Source organism: Plectropomus leopardus, chromosome 19 (genome assembly GCF_026936395.1).
Source record: "Plectropomus leopardus strain MGB_pleo_1.0 chromosome 19, ASM2693639v1, whole genome shotgun sequence".
NCBI classification, from domain to species: domain Eukaryota; kingdom Metazoa; phylum Chordata; class Actinopteri; order Perciformes; family Serranidae; genus Plectropomus; species Plectropomus leopardus.
The window spans coordinates 18099692-18116555 of NC_142194.1; the positions used below are offsets into that span (position 1 = coordinate 18099692).

Here is a 16864-nt window from a genome sequence, read left to right on the forward strand (position 1 = left end):
ACATTAAGTTCACGCTGTCATGTTTGGTCAGATAAAGTCTTCCACCGCTGTACATGCAAAAGAAAAAAATGTGACTGCGCTCTTAACAGATTAATGGTAAATATCTGTGTTTCACAAGCAGATATTTCTGCCTATAATGTGTTTGCTCAGGTGCGCAATCAGCACATTTAAAAGCGTGTGTCCTAGCTGCCCTACTCTGGCATATTTACAGTCAGCAATCTAACCGTGATGTGACAGTGGACATTATGTAACTCTTACACTTACATTTCAAGGGCTATAGAATGTCATTTAAGAGTATGTGCAAAATAAAACAACAGAAAAGGACAAGAAACAACCCATATCCAGTTCAAATTCGTCAATACAGGCCTCTGTTGAGAGCACTTACAGACAACTGCTGTAACCTGAGACACACAAACTAGATGGAGCCACTGTGGCTCCTGTATCTAGTAAACAGAGCTGTGAATAGCACCCTACTGAGAGAATAGAACACAAACAGTGTTCTTGAAAGCTGCCAGTAGACCCAAGGGTTTTTGTGCCCCCTGGTCTTATGTAAGCCGTTGCTCTTCGAGACTTGTACACATTGCCGGGCGTTTCAGTGAAATGAGTCTGCACTGAGTGGGGCTGTGCAGGAGAAGCTGGCTTCTGTTTGAGCAACACACCTGCAGTGACTTGGCGTGAGGTCAAAAAAATCAGAGGACACAGATATTTTCTGGACCAACTTTTATTGTTCCAGACATGCCACAGCCATTGCAGGGGACAAGGCATTTCCACAGCCTGCAGGTCTGTTTTTATTAAAAAAGGTATCTCTGCCAGTAATGCAGAAATAGTGAATTAGTGCAGAAATGAAATACAAAAAGAAGGTGAGGTGCAATAAATGAATGTTTATATTGAAACTAGAAAATTGGAGCTGGAAGAGCAGGTTTTGGATTACGGCGGAGAGGGTTAATAAATTTAGTAGAGAAAACGACATAGATCTAAAAAACTGGACTCCACCTTTACAAGCACAGTGGAATTCTGTCAGCGGCGTGTGAGTGACCTGGGAAGTTTCAGGAAATGTCTGATCGTCACACACAACTGGGAAAGTGTCTGATTCATTCTCCTCATTGTTGATTACAATGAAAAACACAGAGCAGAGGCAGTAAAGACGGGACAGTGAGTAACGGGGACATGGAACAACCAGCCCTGGTTGGATTCTGACCCATGACGTCTTGGTTACATGATATGTGAGTTCACCAAAAAAGCCACCAATGACACTGCTACAATTAATGCATGAGAGACGTTCATCACAGCTCTATCGAGCCAGTTATTTGTCTTTGCAGTTAGGGTTGTCATGATAACTACAATGTTGCAATACTGGGCTATTGACAAGAAAACCGCAGGGGCTTTAATCACGTTTTCCTTGTTTTTTTTTTTTATGGGAGCGCAGCATATTTACACTTAGCAACGAACGTCAGCAGCGTCATGAGACATTGAGCATCTATTCTGCGCTGAGCACTGTGCATTTGCTGTTATATTCTGGTTGTGGAGAGTTGAAAAATATTCAATTTTGGGTAAAACATTGCAGCTGTTTGTCACTGTCCCATTTTAGCTAATCATCACAGCAGAGAAGGGGCAGGACACAAATGCCAAATGTCTTTGCATTTCTCTCCTGTGGTGGGTCGCATGCGTAACACGTCATCACACCATCACACCCGTCCTGCTGGCTGTCACGTTTACATAGACCTTGATTCAGCGCTGTTACTATCTCCATTGCCGGTTCAGCAACCCAACAACTCTTGACCCCCCCCCCCATTGAATGATTGTACCTTTTATTCAGAACAGCGAGGCTGCATGACAGCGCGATATTCCCACTTAAACAGGCGGTGTAGAAGGGGTTATAGACTGGCGGGTCTGTCTCTGCCTATGTGCTTCAGTCTTCCATTCATCAAGGGCAACTCCTCTACCTCGTGCCTACAGTTTTCCTTCCGCAAATATTTCGGACATACTGTATAATAGTTACCGCATGCAACCAAAGCCTCTTAGCTGGAAAAAATGCTGCGCCTCTTACTGTGCCTCATTACCCTTTTGTGTTCTGCATTTATCAATGAAAAAGTATTTAATTTGTTTTAAAACTGTCATCTTTGTCAAAAAAAAAAGAAAAAAGCAACAATATACCTAATGATGGCCTAACAATACAGCTTATTTACAGAGCACCAAAATCTGAATAAGTGAAGTATTTTGCAATAACAACAAAAATAAAAATGGCGGTAATACTGCATATCGCCATGTTGAGCCACACTCAGTCACAGCAGGGAAAACTCCCTCACTGCAACAGCCCTATTTGCAGTATCTAGAAAAGCACAGCTTGTGTTTTGTCAATATGTGCCAACACAGGTATGCCTTTGTAATTCGACTTTATAAGACAGGTTTGCAACTAGTGACACATGAGTGAAACAGAGAGGCCAGGGCATAGAGAGGACAGTGAATAATTTAGGTGAACAGGACTCTCTGCACAAACCCCATCGTTCTGCCGCTCCCACCCTGAAACCTCGCCAATAAGCCCATGTGTCTGTGTATCTCATGCTTTCCAGTGCATGACTTATTAATGCTCAGAGTAACCAGAGCTGTACGACCCAGAAAGCCTTGAGAAAGAGTGCTTCCAGTCGATAGGCTGGGTTGGACTGAGGCAAGACGCGCACTATCGCAGCGACGTCACCACAGTCAGCGTGCGTTGTGTCAACACAGTCAGCGTGCGTAAACTGCCGAAGGGCTGAAACTCTTGGTGATGATGTCACTTCGGGGCGTCAAATAGTGTATTCATGTGGTGTTGGAATTATCTGAAAAATGAATTCCTAACTAGGAAAATTCTCGTGAACGCCTCCTTAAGTCGGCAACAACAACTTGGAGAAACAGTGAAAGTTCTGGCACACAACTTGCCAACTCGCCGAAGGAAAGTAAATGTTTGACTGATGGTGAGAATAAAGAAATACATCAGTAGTTTTAGGGAATGTACTATTATGGCGAAAGTATGATACGAAATCACTTGGTAATAATAAGATTTAGTTTCATCATACTTGGATAGCGACATGAATTTTCACTGGGATGTTTAACGCTCTGAGCAATCAAATAAAACACATGCACTTCGTAGTAACCATGTTTCCACATTACAGCTTGAAAGTCATGAAGACACTGCAGTTGGAAGAATAACTTTCTAACCTGGAAAATGGGACCTCACATATGAATGCAGCATTAATCTGTCATGTACACTTCATTAACTGCTAGAATCTTGAAACTCAAAATTAAAGCTCAAAATTTAAATCAGTTCAAGATTTAAATAAGATAAGATTTACTGCTAAGTTAAAATGGTGACAAAACAGGCCCATGAATGGTTCCCATTTTAGGAGGAGAATAAAATGTATGAGTCGACCTTCACAGTCAAACTTACGGCAGTTTTTTAAAGCGTATAATGTGGAACAGTAGGGCAGCAAAGTGGAAAGAATAACAGCATTTTGAGTCCAGTTAGAAAGAATTGGGGTCAGTCTTTTGCCTTTCCATTTTAAAATCCCTCATTCAGCTGAGCGACGGATATGAACAAACTGTGTCGACAACAATATTTGACGCCGGGGGGGGGGTGCAGAGAGATGGAGCCAGATGCTGAGGACTAAATGTAGGTGCGAGAATGACGTTTGAATCTTTTTTCTGACAGCAGAATCAGGTTAACGGCAGGTTAGCCACAAGGAGTTAGTACACATGGAGCACTTGAGGCGGATAAAACACCAGCATCAGATCGTAGAGGATGGAGTTCTCCACGCATCACGGTTCTTTGATTTGTGATGCAGATATAACCATGTCTAATAAAAGCTTACTGCATTAATTACACATGACAAAATCGAGGCATTTCTATGTCTGAATATTTTTAGTTGGTAGGATTTACAGATCATTAAATGCAGAACCCCCAGGGTCTTACACAACAGGCCAATTGGGTCCACAAAAAGGGAACACTAGATAAAGAGCTGAAAGGGAAATCCTGTTACTTAGTAGCTGACATAGCAGGTCTTGAAAACAAAACTCGCATTTTATGACTCACCTCCATTGCTGATCGCAGAGATCCCACGGTGGAAGTCTTCAAAGCTGATCACTCCCAGTCCACTGGGATCCAAAAACTTGGTCAGATCCTTCACCTGAAAAATAAAAAAGACACAAAATTCAAAACTAATTTCATTATGGCAACAGAGGAAAATCCCTTTCCCATAACTCTGTCATTTGTTCTGCCTAGATGCTTCAAGATTATGTCATAAATTATGTAATATGAACTTGGAAAATGACTCGGCTTCAGTGTTTGCATACTGACTTCAACGGAAAAAGCACATGCAGAAGAACAAGCCAGTGGTTTATGTGAATATAACAACATAAAACTACTGAGCACTCTTTCTTCAGGTCATTTCACTAACATGACAGTTTTTTCTGCAGAATCACATGCACTCCAAACATTTTGATTACGGGAGCAAAAAGTCACCAATAAAAACAACTTCTGACCTCTTGAAGAAAATCAGCTTTTGCAGATGTCAAGTGTTTCTGACTTTATTGGACTCCAATAAAGGGCAATGGCGAGTTTACCAGGATTTTAAAGCGCACAAAGGGTAAAGTCTTTATTCTCTTTGCATATGACAAGGAGTTACTAACACACACACACCTTTTAAAAGGTCCCACTTGTAAGATTTAAGGGGATTTAGTGGCTTCTAACCCTGGTTAAGATTCCTGGGTATATTTAGCTGAATATACCCAGAGGTCTCTCCCAACGAATAGACCCATTGACTTAAACTGGTGAAATCACTGAATAAAAACAGTTTTATGTTTAAAAAGTTGGTGTTTTTCTGATGCTCTCATTGCAGAGGGACTGCAAACTATGGTGGCTGCCATGAAAACATAAATGGCCCTTTCTGGAGCCATTCATGTGTTTGGTTTGTCTGTTTTGTGGTACTTTAGTGTCATGGTGATTTCCATTCACGAGGACTGACGGTTCATTCTAAGGAAATGAAAACACAACGATTACTTTCAGGTTTTATTATTAGAGGTGTGTCATATCATATCGTTCATGATAATAGTGTTCTATTTTTTAAATAAAATCATATCATGATTATGCCAATAGTCCAATCTGTTGACATAATGTTGCCATGCCTTTAAACGCATAGCAACAAGCGTGACTGAAAGCGCACTTAAAATTTGAAGGCAATCTTTATATCTGAAATCTAAAACTATGATTTTTTTGTTGCAATTGTATGTTCTTGAAATTAATGACAAAACATTTTTCAGTGATTTGTCATATCATCAAGAATATCACAAAAATACCCTGAAATATTGTGATATTTCTTTAGAGTCATATTGTCCACCCCTTGTGATTATACACTACTACTACTTACATAATATATTATTTCTGCCAAAATATCCCCCTAAATCCTACACACTGAACCTATCAGTAATAAAAACTTACAGAATATTTCTTACATAAGATGTTATATTATTCTTACATTATCTTATCTAATTCTAGATGCATATATATTAAAATGTATGTATGTACAAAATATGAAGCAATATAGCCCTCTGTGCAGAGCAACTTTGCTGTACTCAGCTGTTAGATGGGTTATGTAAGATCACCTACATACTGTATATTTCTACATTCAGTAACCTGGCAACAGGCGGATGTGTGCTTCAGTAACTACAGGACCTAAGAGCATAAAAAACCAGAACATCTTGGATCAACAATCTTTTTAGATTGAAAACTGACCCCCAGTGTATGTGTAGTGGAAGCCTCTCAGATCTGAGCCTTCCCTGTTCAGATTCCAGTTGCTCCAGTTAATACTTACAATTTTATTATCTGGTTCCCAAAGACCTAACCTGGGACCCAGATATGTGCCTGTATCTGCAAAATTATTGGTGGTGCCAAGCAATCAAATCTATTCATACAAATAGTAGACTAAGTCAAATGTCATCCATTGAGAAAAAAATCAAAAAAAAAAAAAAAATCACACTAACCCATTATTACAGTATAATTTGAGGCGTGTATCACCGACAAAATTAGCTGGGAAGGAGCCTGAGAGTATGCCGGGGTGAGGTTTCTGTGGTTTTAGCTCACTTATTCCTCGAGAAAGTGAGCTCACGATGCGAACATGGTCATTTCAGCGAGACTTTCTTTCTGTGTGAGGCCTCTCTCTGCTGCGCTTTTTTTTTTTTTTAATATCGGTTTCACATAAAAACAAGCTGATCTGCTTAGCAACGCTGAGCTGTGACTCAGGAGGCTGAGAAGGCTGAAACTCCTAATAAACTGACTCCAACAACCCCTGTGGCTTATGATCTGGGTTTGGTGAATTAAGCCCAGCTGTACTTAGAGAGAGCAGGGGGAGTGGCTGATCTAACAGAGTGGTGGTTAACACTGCAGTGTTAAGTTTAGCATCCAACTTCTGGTATCCTAAACCTTTCCATACAGTAGATTTGCTATGTACTTCAGGCTGAAGAAAGGTTGGTGAGGGAACAGGGTCTTTAAAAAGGGCTGAACTTGTCAAAAGAACGTTGTGGCTGAGGTCAGCGGTGGGCGTTAGAACACAGCTTTTCCGTTTCACAATGGTTTATAGAAAAAGTTTTGTTCCATGTGACTATTCAGAAACACCCCTGCAGGGTGAAGTGAGAAAACTGAAGTGTGATTGGGGAATTAACAGAGTGTCTGTGGTCCTGATGACATTTTACATAACTGTTAGAAGAAGCGCTGAATTATTATAATACACATTATTGCAGTAAGAGAGTGGGGCAGTGTACTACAATAACAAATGACTGGATGAACCACTGTGACAGTCAAAGCAACCAGAGCACTCTAAAGCTACTATAATGTGGAAGCAATCCATGGCCTACATCAGAGCTGTTAAGCCTGTACTGTACAGCAGTGCCAGGCCCCTCAGGTCTTGTGAGCAGAGCCTGTTGGCTATTCCTGGGTCTAACCTAAAAAGTAGAGGTAAATGCGATTTCAGTTCAGTTGTATATTGGCCCCAAAATCCCAGAAACACCTCTCCACGGCTGTTAAACTGTCAAACAGGGCCCCAATTTAAAGCTGTTGCAATAACTAGCAGTGTTTCCATAAAAGTATTTTTATGCACACTTTGGAGTATCACATTAGATAAAGCTGTACGGAAAAGGCAACATTCAATAATCTTTTGAGGTGATTTTTGCCTTGTTTGGAAAAGAGATGAATGGGATACAGAAACACCTTTGCCGAGTAAGTTCAAGGGACGTCCCAATTGGATAGGAGGGATCAGTAGTGGGCCCAATCAACGCACTTTTTAAATCAGTCGGGATCTGTTATTTTTAACACGGGCTCCACTCGATCCTTTGTTTACATCTGCTGTCAGAAAGCATGATTTGCAGCAGATATTCAGGTTTTATTGTAATTCTGCTACTCTGATAAGTAGAAACTGATGTTTTTTTCATGTTCAGCTAAAGCTGCTACACTACCAGTTGAATTTAAGTGGAATTGAAATATTTGTTGTTTTTGGTGAACTAGTTATGCTATTGTTATGCAACTTGAAACACTTTAAAATTGCTTTTTAAAAACAATTTTATAATGGTATTTCCTGAATAAGTATTTATCTTAATACATATTTATTTTGTTTGTTGTTTTTTTTCACTTTTTTCCACTTTTTTTAACATTTAATGCTTATTTTAAAAGTCCACTGTTTTTAAAAAAATGTTATTCAAGGTATTATCATTAAAACTGTATAATATACTGTATTATGTAATAATTTGCATTAATACATTTAACAGGCACAGGCAGCCCTTGGCAACAAAGGTAAGGCAGATAAAAACTAAACTCAAAGGCAACTCTGTCAGCTTAGCGGAGCGATGAAGGCACTGTGGTTTTTCTGTTTCCTCTATTTGTGTCTAATCAGTGCCGGGGCACGCCTGACCGCCTCCACACAGACCGCTGTTGTGCATAACCCCATGGAGAAGAATACCCTTTGATGAGAGTCTTTCCTGGAGGGGATTTCACAATAGTTCCTAAACAAAACTATGATAACCACGATCATAAGCCCAGCGGGCAGGGAAAAGATGATGAAAAATAAAGGCAGAATGATCTTAGGATGTAAAATATTAACACACACACACACACACACGCAAAAGTGAACTCAAGAGAGGGGACGTTTCAGGGCATGGGACATTCCATTGTGGATTAGAGGGGCAGTACATAAAAGCAGCGGGTGAGGGGAGGGAGGCTGGCCAAAGTGGGGTTGGGAGTGTCGACTGACAAGAGACACGACCACAATGCAGTTCAGTTTTGCTTTTGTCCAGAATTAGGGTCAAAACCAGCGAGTGAAACCAGTGAGTGGTGCAATCTTTTCAATAACTGAGTTCTCAGATTTGGCACATGCCATCAGGACATTTTACATATTGTAAAATTACATATTGTATTGTATTCATCAAAAGATAGAACGATATCTCCACGCATAACTGTAGGTCAGCGTTAACCAGAGCAAATCATCCCTCTAATGGTAAGTAGGGGTGTAAATCACAAACTTCATAATGATACAATATTTAGAGATTTGGGGTTTATTCGCTGATATCCGAATGTCTGCCTAGATACAAATTCGATTCAGTTCAATTCAGGGGCCTGTGATCGCACATATATGGAAACACAGATACAGGGCTAGAATAATAACGATAATTATCTTAATATAATTTTCCTCAATAGTGAGAAAAGTATCAATATCAAAACATTTCCATAAATCCTCTGTATAAATAAACCACCCATACATCCATAGAGGAAGGCAGTAATGCACTTTAACCAGAAGAAGAAGACGGTGCAGCAGCAACAGCTGCAGAAGACGAGGACAGTGGCAGGCTGACACAAAAAAATGAGAGATTCCTGAAATACATGTTTGCTGTTAAAATATATTTTAAATTTGATATACAATAGATTATATCATCACAACATGATGCTCATATTGAAACCACACACAACGCAGTACGTGTGTGTAGGCACATGTGCACTATCATATCCTGGAATAATACTGGAGGAGACATTTGCATGCTTCGCATACAAGCACCAGGCGGACGCGCATGCAAATACCTTGTGAATACCTTCCTGCTGTGTCTGACAGGTTGCTGGGATATTTGCAAAGTGGTACAGAATAATACACATGCAATGCCTGCTCCAAGACCTCAACAGAAGTATAATAGTATAAATGTAAAATCTTGAAGAATGCCTGCTGGATTCAGGCTCGCCACAAAAGAGAATTATCCATCACTCTTGTAGAAGCAATAAGAAATAACAACTAAATCAAACAGTTTATCACACTGAGAAATAATTCCTGTGACATGCTGAGCATAGCCCTTAACACCACTTCTTGGCTTACATCCCTACAAGCAATTTACACTTTTTTATAGTTTGAAAGTGTTATTTATGGATGTCCTTATGAATAAGTATGACCTGCTTTGTGGCTTTTTCAACCACACTGCTAAAATACTTGTTTTACCATTGTGGTCCATGACAAAGTTTTCCTAATCTGAGCCAGTCAGGCATGGAAGTTATTCAAACCACCTTTAGCTCCAGATGACTTAAATAAAGGGACATATCAGGGCAAAGCTTATTCAAATATTAAAAGCACACATGTATTCCAAGTTGATATGAGAAGAGGGAACCATTTGCTACCTCAGCAAAGAAACAATCAGCACTCTGCATGGATGCCAGCCTTGTTAGATCAGACCCGACTTTCCCACTGGTCTTTGAGTTCAGCTAATGAATGCCAAATCCTCTAAAAGGTTACATGCATTATATAACATTCCACAAATTCTGAAGATAAGTCAGTCTCCTGCATGCTTACTTATTGAAAATGAAAAAGGCAAACACGCCAAAGCCTCTGTCTCTCTCTACAATCACGAAAGGACAGAAATCTGAGAGGAGATTGCCGTAAGGGCGCAAATTAGCTCTTGCAAACCCGATATCTGAAACACAAAGACCCAAGTAATCAATCTGCACAATCTGGTTTAGCGGTCCAAGGAAAACCTTTAAGAATCAGCGATTCAAAGGAAACTGCTGGAATCTAGATAGCTGGGAAGTGCAGTGGGAGAACTCCACCAGAAACCAAACAGCTTGGAATAACAGTAAATCGGACCACACCTTTGAAATAAAATCAACTCACAGTGTCATGTAAATGTCTCGCATTTTAGCACTGCCCGGAAAACCAACAGGTGAAGCGGATTCACAGCAATGTGCAAAAGCCATGGGCCACCTTAAACTTTATTATTTTAGCAAGCTTATAATGATCAGATATACTTATTTCTCAGTAGTGTCTCTACTAAAATACAACCAGAACATTCATGAAATATATATATTAAAAACTCAAATATTTCAGAATAACACAACTTGCAAGAACTTAGTGTGACTTCACCATCCACTTAGCATGTCTTGAACTCTCTTGGGCCAACAATATGAGATGTACAATGTATTTACACCATGTTGCATTCAAGACATGCCAAAGCTCAATATAATACATATTGTTTGAACTAGCTTTTGTTATGGTTGTACGATTCCATCTTTCACACTAAATATTGACTTTAGTCTGAAGAAGCCTTTTCTGATGTTTCGGTGTTTTAATGCATTGAGAGACTGAGAAAATAAATATATACAGTGTATATATATATATTAAACTAACTTGACAAAAGCTCTACTCCTCTGTCCCACAAAACAAGGTCATGGGCAGTTGGTGGTTTGGCACCCAAACCATGTAGTCCCTCTGACTCAGGAAAATACATTTTACTCTTAATCCTTCAAAATTCCCTGCCTGGGGAGCCACAGATACCTACGGCTAGACACAGGACAGATCAGGGGCAACAGAGGCGCTTTGAACTGGGAGAGAAGGGATTAACAAGCATTAGTGAGCCAGAGTCACACTCTGTGTGTAGAGTACCAACAAGTTCCCATCCTTAACCAAAAGCCTTGTGCAAAGTTTATCAAAAAGACTTTAAATTAAGATGGTTAACAAATTCTAAGCTAAGCATGGGACATTTCATGTCATGATTATTCTGGCTCCAATAACTTTGATTCATGATATAATCCTGATAATCATCAAAAAATGATTAAAGCTCTTAAAACAGCACAAAAAAATGTTTTTTTTAAATTGCACCGCAGATAGGACACGTCCTTTTTTAGTGAAAAACAACAAACAAGCAAACAATTTAAATCTTGGCTTGTCAACTATTTGAAATGACATTTTATAATTGAATAAATAATAATTGAATGCAATCTTTTATGTTTTTGTTTGTTTGCTTGTTGAGATTGGTGCATATGACATGTTTTTGATGGGTCTCTTTTATTGTTGGCTGCCCAAAATTCTCTTTGGATGCTGATAACAATAATAATACAATAATTAAAATGTACCACAATTAAATTATTCTACATTAAATATGTAGCCTGAATCAACCCTGTATCTAAAATCAACATTTACAAACAAGACGTGACATTTTTTTTTTTTTTAAGGGGAACAACATCTTTTTTTTTTTTTTATAACAAATCATACGTTACACCCATAGTCTAACACTGTCCAAAACACTGTCCACAATATCAGTCTTCCATTTCTTGTCTATGGAGCAGCTCCAGACCATTTACTTGATGACATCACAAGTTTGTGACTTACAGCTCTGGTTTTGGACTTTGGGAGAGAAAAGCTCATGTTCACAAATATTGATTAAACTTTCTTAGAGCAGAAATATAACATATTGGTGTTCTCCTTTGAAAAGAGACACTACACTATTCTTGTTGCTTTATGAGACCAATAAAGAGTTGAGAAATGTGTGCAAATGCAAAATATCTCATATATGCTCATCAGGGCACACCAGACAGTTTTGTGTGTTCATTTCTGCTACCGGTTAGGTTACATCATCATTTGCATCCGCCCTTTTTACTGTTATTTGCAAATGGTGTGATCTCTTGCTGAAGCTTAGTCTGATTTGTAAACATTAAGACAGTCAGGCTTACAGACGAGCACGCCTGACAGGAAAAGAAACTGACGTCATTTTTACTCTGTGTGTGTGTGTGACTTAAATATAGACCTTGGGTTTAACTTTCAGTTTAAGAGGAGGCCGACACCTAAGCCTACCATGCTCAAAGGATCTGGGTAATAATATTTTAGTTCAGGGTTACAACAGCTTAAGGCAAGTTAGAGTTAATACTTTTTAAGACTTTTCCTGCTGCCAGTTGGAATGAAATTTAAGACCAATTCACAATAACCATAGCTGAAGACAAAAAAACACAAACCAACATTTTTTTGCATAAGATTACAGAGACAAATTAATCTTTGAAATGTCTGTTGTAACATAAAACATCCCCGTCCAGTGAAAAAGTTAGATCTGGCGAGTTTTATTGCCAGTTTTGGTTTTTTTCACTCTACATGAGGGATTCCACTGCCTTAATTCCCACAATGACAAGTTTAAGAAGAGGGATTTTTTTTTGTTTTAATTAGATGTTACCATTTATTTTGAAATTTTACAATATGTCAGAAAAAAAAACCCAACTCAAATTCTTATTCCCATGTCTGAGCATTTTTAAGACTTTAAAAAAAACAGATTTAAGACATTTTAATACCAATTAAGGCCTTATTTTTAATTGAATGAATTCCGTGACTTTTAAAGGATCGGCGGGGAACCCTGGTTTAGTCAATAACTTCACACAAGGAAAAAGCAATGACAATTTATTTTACTGTTAAAATGCTGACTCACCAACTATCAATTTGTATTTGAAATGTTAAATCATTATGTGACACCTTATTATTTAGTCATTTTCATTTTAAGGAGTTGTTTCTTGTCTCTCAACTTGTAAGTTAATGTGAAACTATTTTCACAAAAGGCCAAAAAGCAAGAAATGGATGAGGGTCATGGGTGGAGTGAGGCGCATCAGCCATTTCACAAGAGATTATCCCAAAACCACAGAATATGCAAATTGGCCCATAAATGTTTTGTCATTTGACATATGGAGCAGTGCCGGGCCGGAGAGAAACTCATTACAGCCAATATGCTTGACAGGCTTATCTGGATGATAACCTAAATCCTGGCTCTTGAACACACACCAAATATAGATGATAAACTAATCCAGGCATGGTTTTAATAACATGCCGTGGCATTAGCCAAATCTATTACACCCAGGAGCTGCTTTGTAGGAAACACACTGAAGCAGGGCTCAAGTTACCTCTGCTTCATTGTATGTCAGGAAAACATGCACCAAATGCAGCCTTTTTGAAATGTCAAATCATAATCAGGGAGCAGTTTCAGAAACAACATGCTGCAGGTAAAAATTGCGCCACAATTTAGATAGCAAAGCGACATCAGCCAGATGCATTTCAGTTGATTGAGTTAAGCAGGCTTTTTGCAGGAAGCTTTCCGAGGTTCAGCGGAAAATCAATACTAAATCATTTAGGTATATGGAGCTTTATATGGTTTTACACAGAACTTCGCTCAGCATGCATTACCCAGCAGCTGCAAGCTGCAAACAAGGACATCAACAGAAAAATAAGGCTCCTCACCTGATCGGCCCCATAGGCAGCAGCAAACTCCATAAACTCCTCAATGCGAACGAAGCCATCTCCATCTTGGTCTAAAGCATCGAACACAGCTTTTAGTGGGGAGACATCTTCCTCCCTCGTATTCACAACCGAGACCATTGGCAGTGAGTCATCTACCACCATCTTAGAGAGGGAAATTGTCTCCACAGTTTGCTCACTAGTCCATCCGGCCTCAGGAGAAGAAGTTTGTAAGTCCTGAACTGAAAAATCGAACGAGGCCGCTTCATGACAATCTGATCCTTCGAGCTGGTTACTTTCCGCCAACCTCTCCTCTTCCCTCTGTTCAGGTGTGGGATCAGGAACACTCGGATCCTCCTGAGGTTTCAAGTCCCACGTTTCCTTGTCGTGGACCTCGTCAGCAGTCAAGCACAGATCCAAAGCCATTGCCTCATTCCCCTGATTTTTGGCTTCAGAACAAATAATGTCATCCATCAAATCCTTAGACTCAATTTCCCCAGAGGAACTCTCACTGGTGAAATCATCCTGGATGCGGGCATCTTCCACAGGCACTGTCAGTGATGAAGCTTCAGCTGACAAACCCAGAGCGAGTGAGTCATTCTCACCTTGTTGCTCTGAAGTCACATTTCTAATTACAGCAGCTCCCACATGTTCCCCCTCCGACTCCTCTGTTGATAAATCTAATGGTGCACCTGTGCAGATAACAGAGGGAGGACTGGCAGGGCACAGGCTCACACTGCAATCTGGAACATCTAAATCCAACAAAGGCACAGATCCTTCAAAACACTCCGCTGGCGTGCTGACGTGGTTATGCGGGAGGCAGTTCTCAGGTAAACCTTGGAGGGTAGTGCTCCAGGTTATAGTCACTTGATCGGGGAATAAACCTTTGTCTCCGGTTTCAGCTGACAAAGTCTCTCTGCTCTGTGAGGGAGGGAGACCTGCCTGCTCCTCTTGTGACAGGTCTACCAGCTCCTCACTGACACCATGTGGGTTCAACTCACCTGAGGACTCGGAGGGATGTTCATCTGAGAGGAGATCTACCAACAAAAATGGATCACTTGTGTCGGTCTCGTAATTTTGCTCGGAAATCTTCAACGGGGAGACAGGTTCACTGAGGCTTATTAGCTCAGCCTGACTAGTGAAGGCATCTGAGCTCTCAAGTAGGGCCTCCTGTGTCAGTTCCTCATTGGCAGGGCTTTTCCCAACCACATCGGTAAGTTTGGGAGAAAATAGCCACGACAAAGTGCAGTCACTCAGTTCATCTGTTCCATCAGTTTTTTCTGTGAAGGACAGTTCCTCTATATGGAGAGAAGCTTTGGAAATAGTTGACTGATCCCCTTTAAACTGCAAATCTCCACAAGAAAAATTAGAGATATTTATGAGGTTGTCCAGCTCTACTGGCTTATCCTGGTAAATGTTCTCATCATCATTTTGCTGGGATGTATCATCCTCATCGCCTTTCCTGAAACCTGTCTGGCCACCATTGTTTTGACAGAGCACACCTCCATTGTCTGAATCCAGTTTGTGAAACCCGACAGGAAATGGCTGTTCTGACTCCCACTGTGTGTGCCCCAAAGGGCCAGACACAACTGTCGGCTCCATTTATACTGACTGATCCACTTTACAAACTTGAGAAAGCTGCTGTATTATCTCACTGCTGTCGTCAAGATCCTCGATGCCATGTTTTTAAATGGCTTTGCACATCTCCAGTGACATGTGAAAGTGTCCTGCAGACATTGTCCACCTCTGAAGCGTAAATATGCAGGCAGGTGTTGTGTTTTTAAAAATAACAGTGTAACGCAGACTAGTTTTCAGACGGTGGGTAGGCTTAGAAACAGTGAGAGTGTTACCTAAATTCAACATTCATGCTAATTTCTCAGCCGTACGTTACTAATGTTAATGTGTTTTGACCTACTGTGTGCCTTTCTGTCATGGCAGGTCCACTCCTGGTTGTTGCCAAATGTTGCACATCCGACGCCAACATGCTTCACTTCGGCTTGAAAGCTGGCAAACCACCGCGATAAAGCCTCGGATATTCACTGACAACAACGTCTGCTCGGGAGCCAATTTGAAACAATACAAATTAACGCGTTAAATCACCTGTGTTTGTCAACATTAGCTTTCTTAGCCGATTATCCAACCTTATCCATCGCAAGCTAATCTGCGGAGGAGCCAAAAGTACAGCGAGGAAACAAAGCTGAAAACGGAAAAGCCATAATGTGAAATATCTAAATACAAGGAGGGGTACTGAATATAAAAGCGACAGTAAAACCTTCAAATGAATTTATGCTAGCAACTAACGTAAACTCCTCCTTCGAGCATCCCACTTCTTCCGTGCCATTGGCCAGAGAAGCTGCTAACTGACTAGCTAGCGAAATTAGCCTATTAGCGAGCTAACACGACAGACAGTCCTATTCCTACCTCTCCCGATTAAATCAAACCAAATAATAGTGTTGGTATTCCACGATTTGAGAGGTGACTACAAAGAGTGTCCCCTCTGTGACAGTCCGAGATTATGTCTTCATTTCGATGCCGTTTTCCAGCGGCAATCCACCTGTGTCAGTGACAAGACAGGCCAGACGAGTGACGAGACGAAACCGTTGTTTCCTCCTCAAATTCTTCCGTTATCCTCGTCTCAAAACACACACGAGTCACAGCGCCCCGCGTCGGAGCCAATAACGAAGCAAAAGGGGTGTAAAATGAGACCAAAAAGCTCCATCATTAGGCAGTCAGTCCACCGATGTTGATCACAGACACCGAAAGCTCTCGCATCAGCATCAGCAGTGTCCCATCCTCCTCCTCCTCCTCCTCCTCCTCCAGCCGCATACACACCACTGACGTTTCACGCAAGCGTACAAAACACCCCGCAGTATCACTGATTTCATAGCAGTAGCTGTCAATATGGATCTTTTGATTAGTGTGTTGTGCACAAAACCCATGGATAATATTCACACATTGTCCTGCACTCATTTACACACATTGTAAGTATGAGAGGTTAAAGTTCAGGGTCGGTTCGAGGGACTCAGCAGGGTAGATGTTTGTTAAATCACCAGATCTACCAATTAAAGGACTGTTTATGTGACCATTAAAAACTGAATAATTGATGTAAAATAACAAGCAAGCCACTGAGAAATAGTTGGAGAACTCAAGTCGATCGATTTATTATTTTGAGAAAATAAATGGTTGTAATTGTAAAGCTTTGGCGCCCCCGTCTGATTTACAGAGTTATTTATTTGCCTCATGTTTACAATTGCCGGATGTTATTTTGGTCATCTTATCCAACGGATCCCAACTTCAATGGCTTGTGGTCTATTAAATCATCCAGTACA

At 40.4% G+C, this 16864-nt stretch overlaps 1 protein-coding gene across 2 annotated transcripts in view; it reads right to left on the reverse strand.

Annotated features, from left to right (window-relative positions):
* rab11fip3 (RAB11 family interacting protein 3 (class II)) overlaps nt 1-16333 on the reverse strand; it is a 42130-nt gene extending 25797 nt beyond the window's left edge. Inside the window, exons 1-2 of one of the 2 annotated variants that reach the window (XM_042507422.2) lie at nt 13539-16333; nt 4067-4160 (exon numbers count right to left, since the gene is read on the reverse strand). In XM_042507422.2, the coding sequence (XP_042363356.2) occupies nt 4067-4160; nt 13539-15137 (1693 nt within the window). In that variant the 5' untranslated portion in view covers nt 15138-16333. The remainder of the gene's footprint in view (nt 1-4066; nt 4161-13538) is intronic. The other variant, XM_042507423.2, reaches the window with a different exon arrangement.
* Nucleotides 16334-16864: the final 531 nt, after the last annotated feature.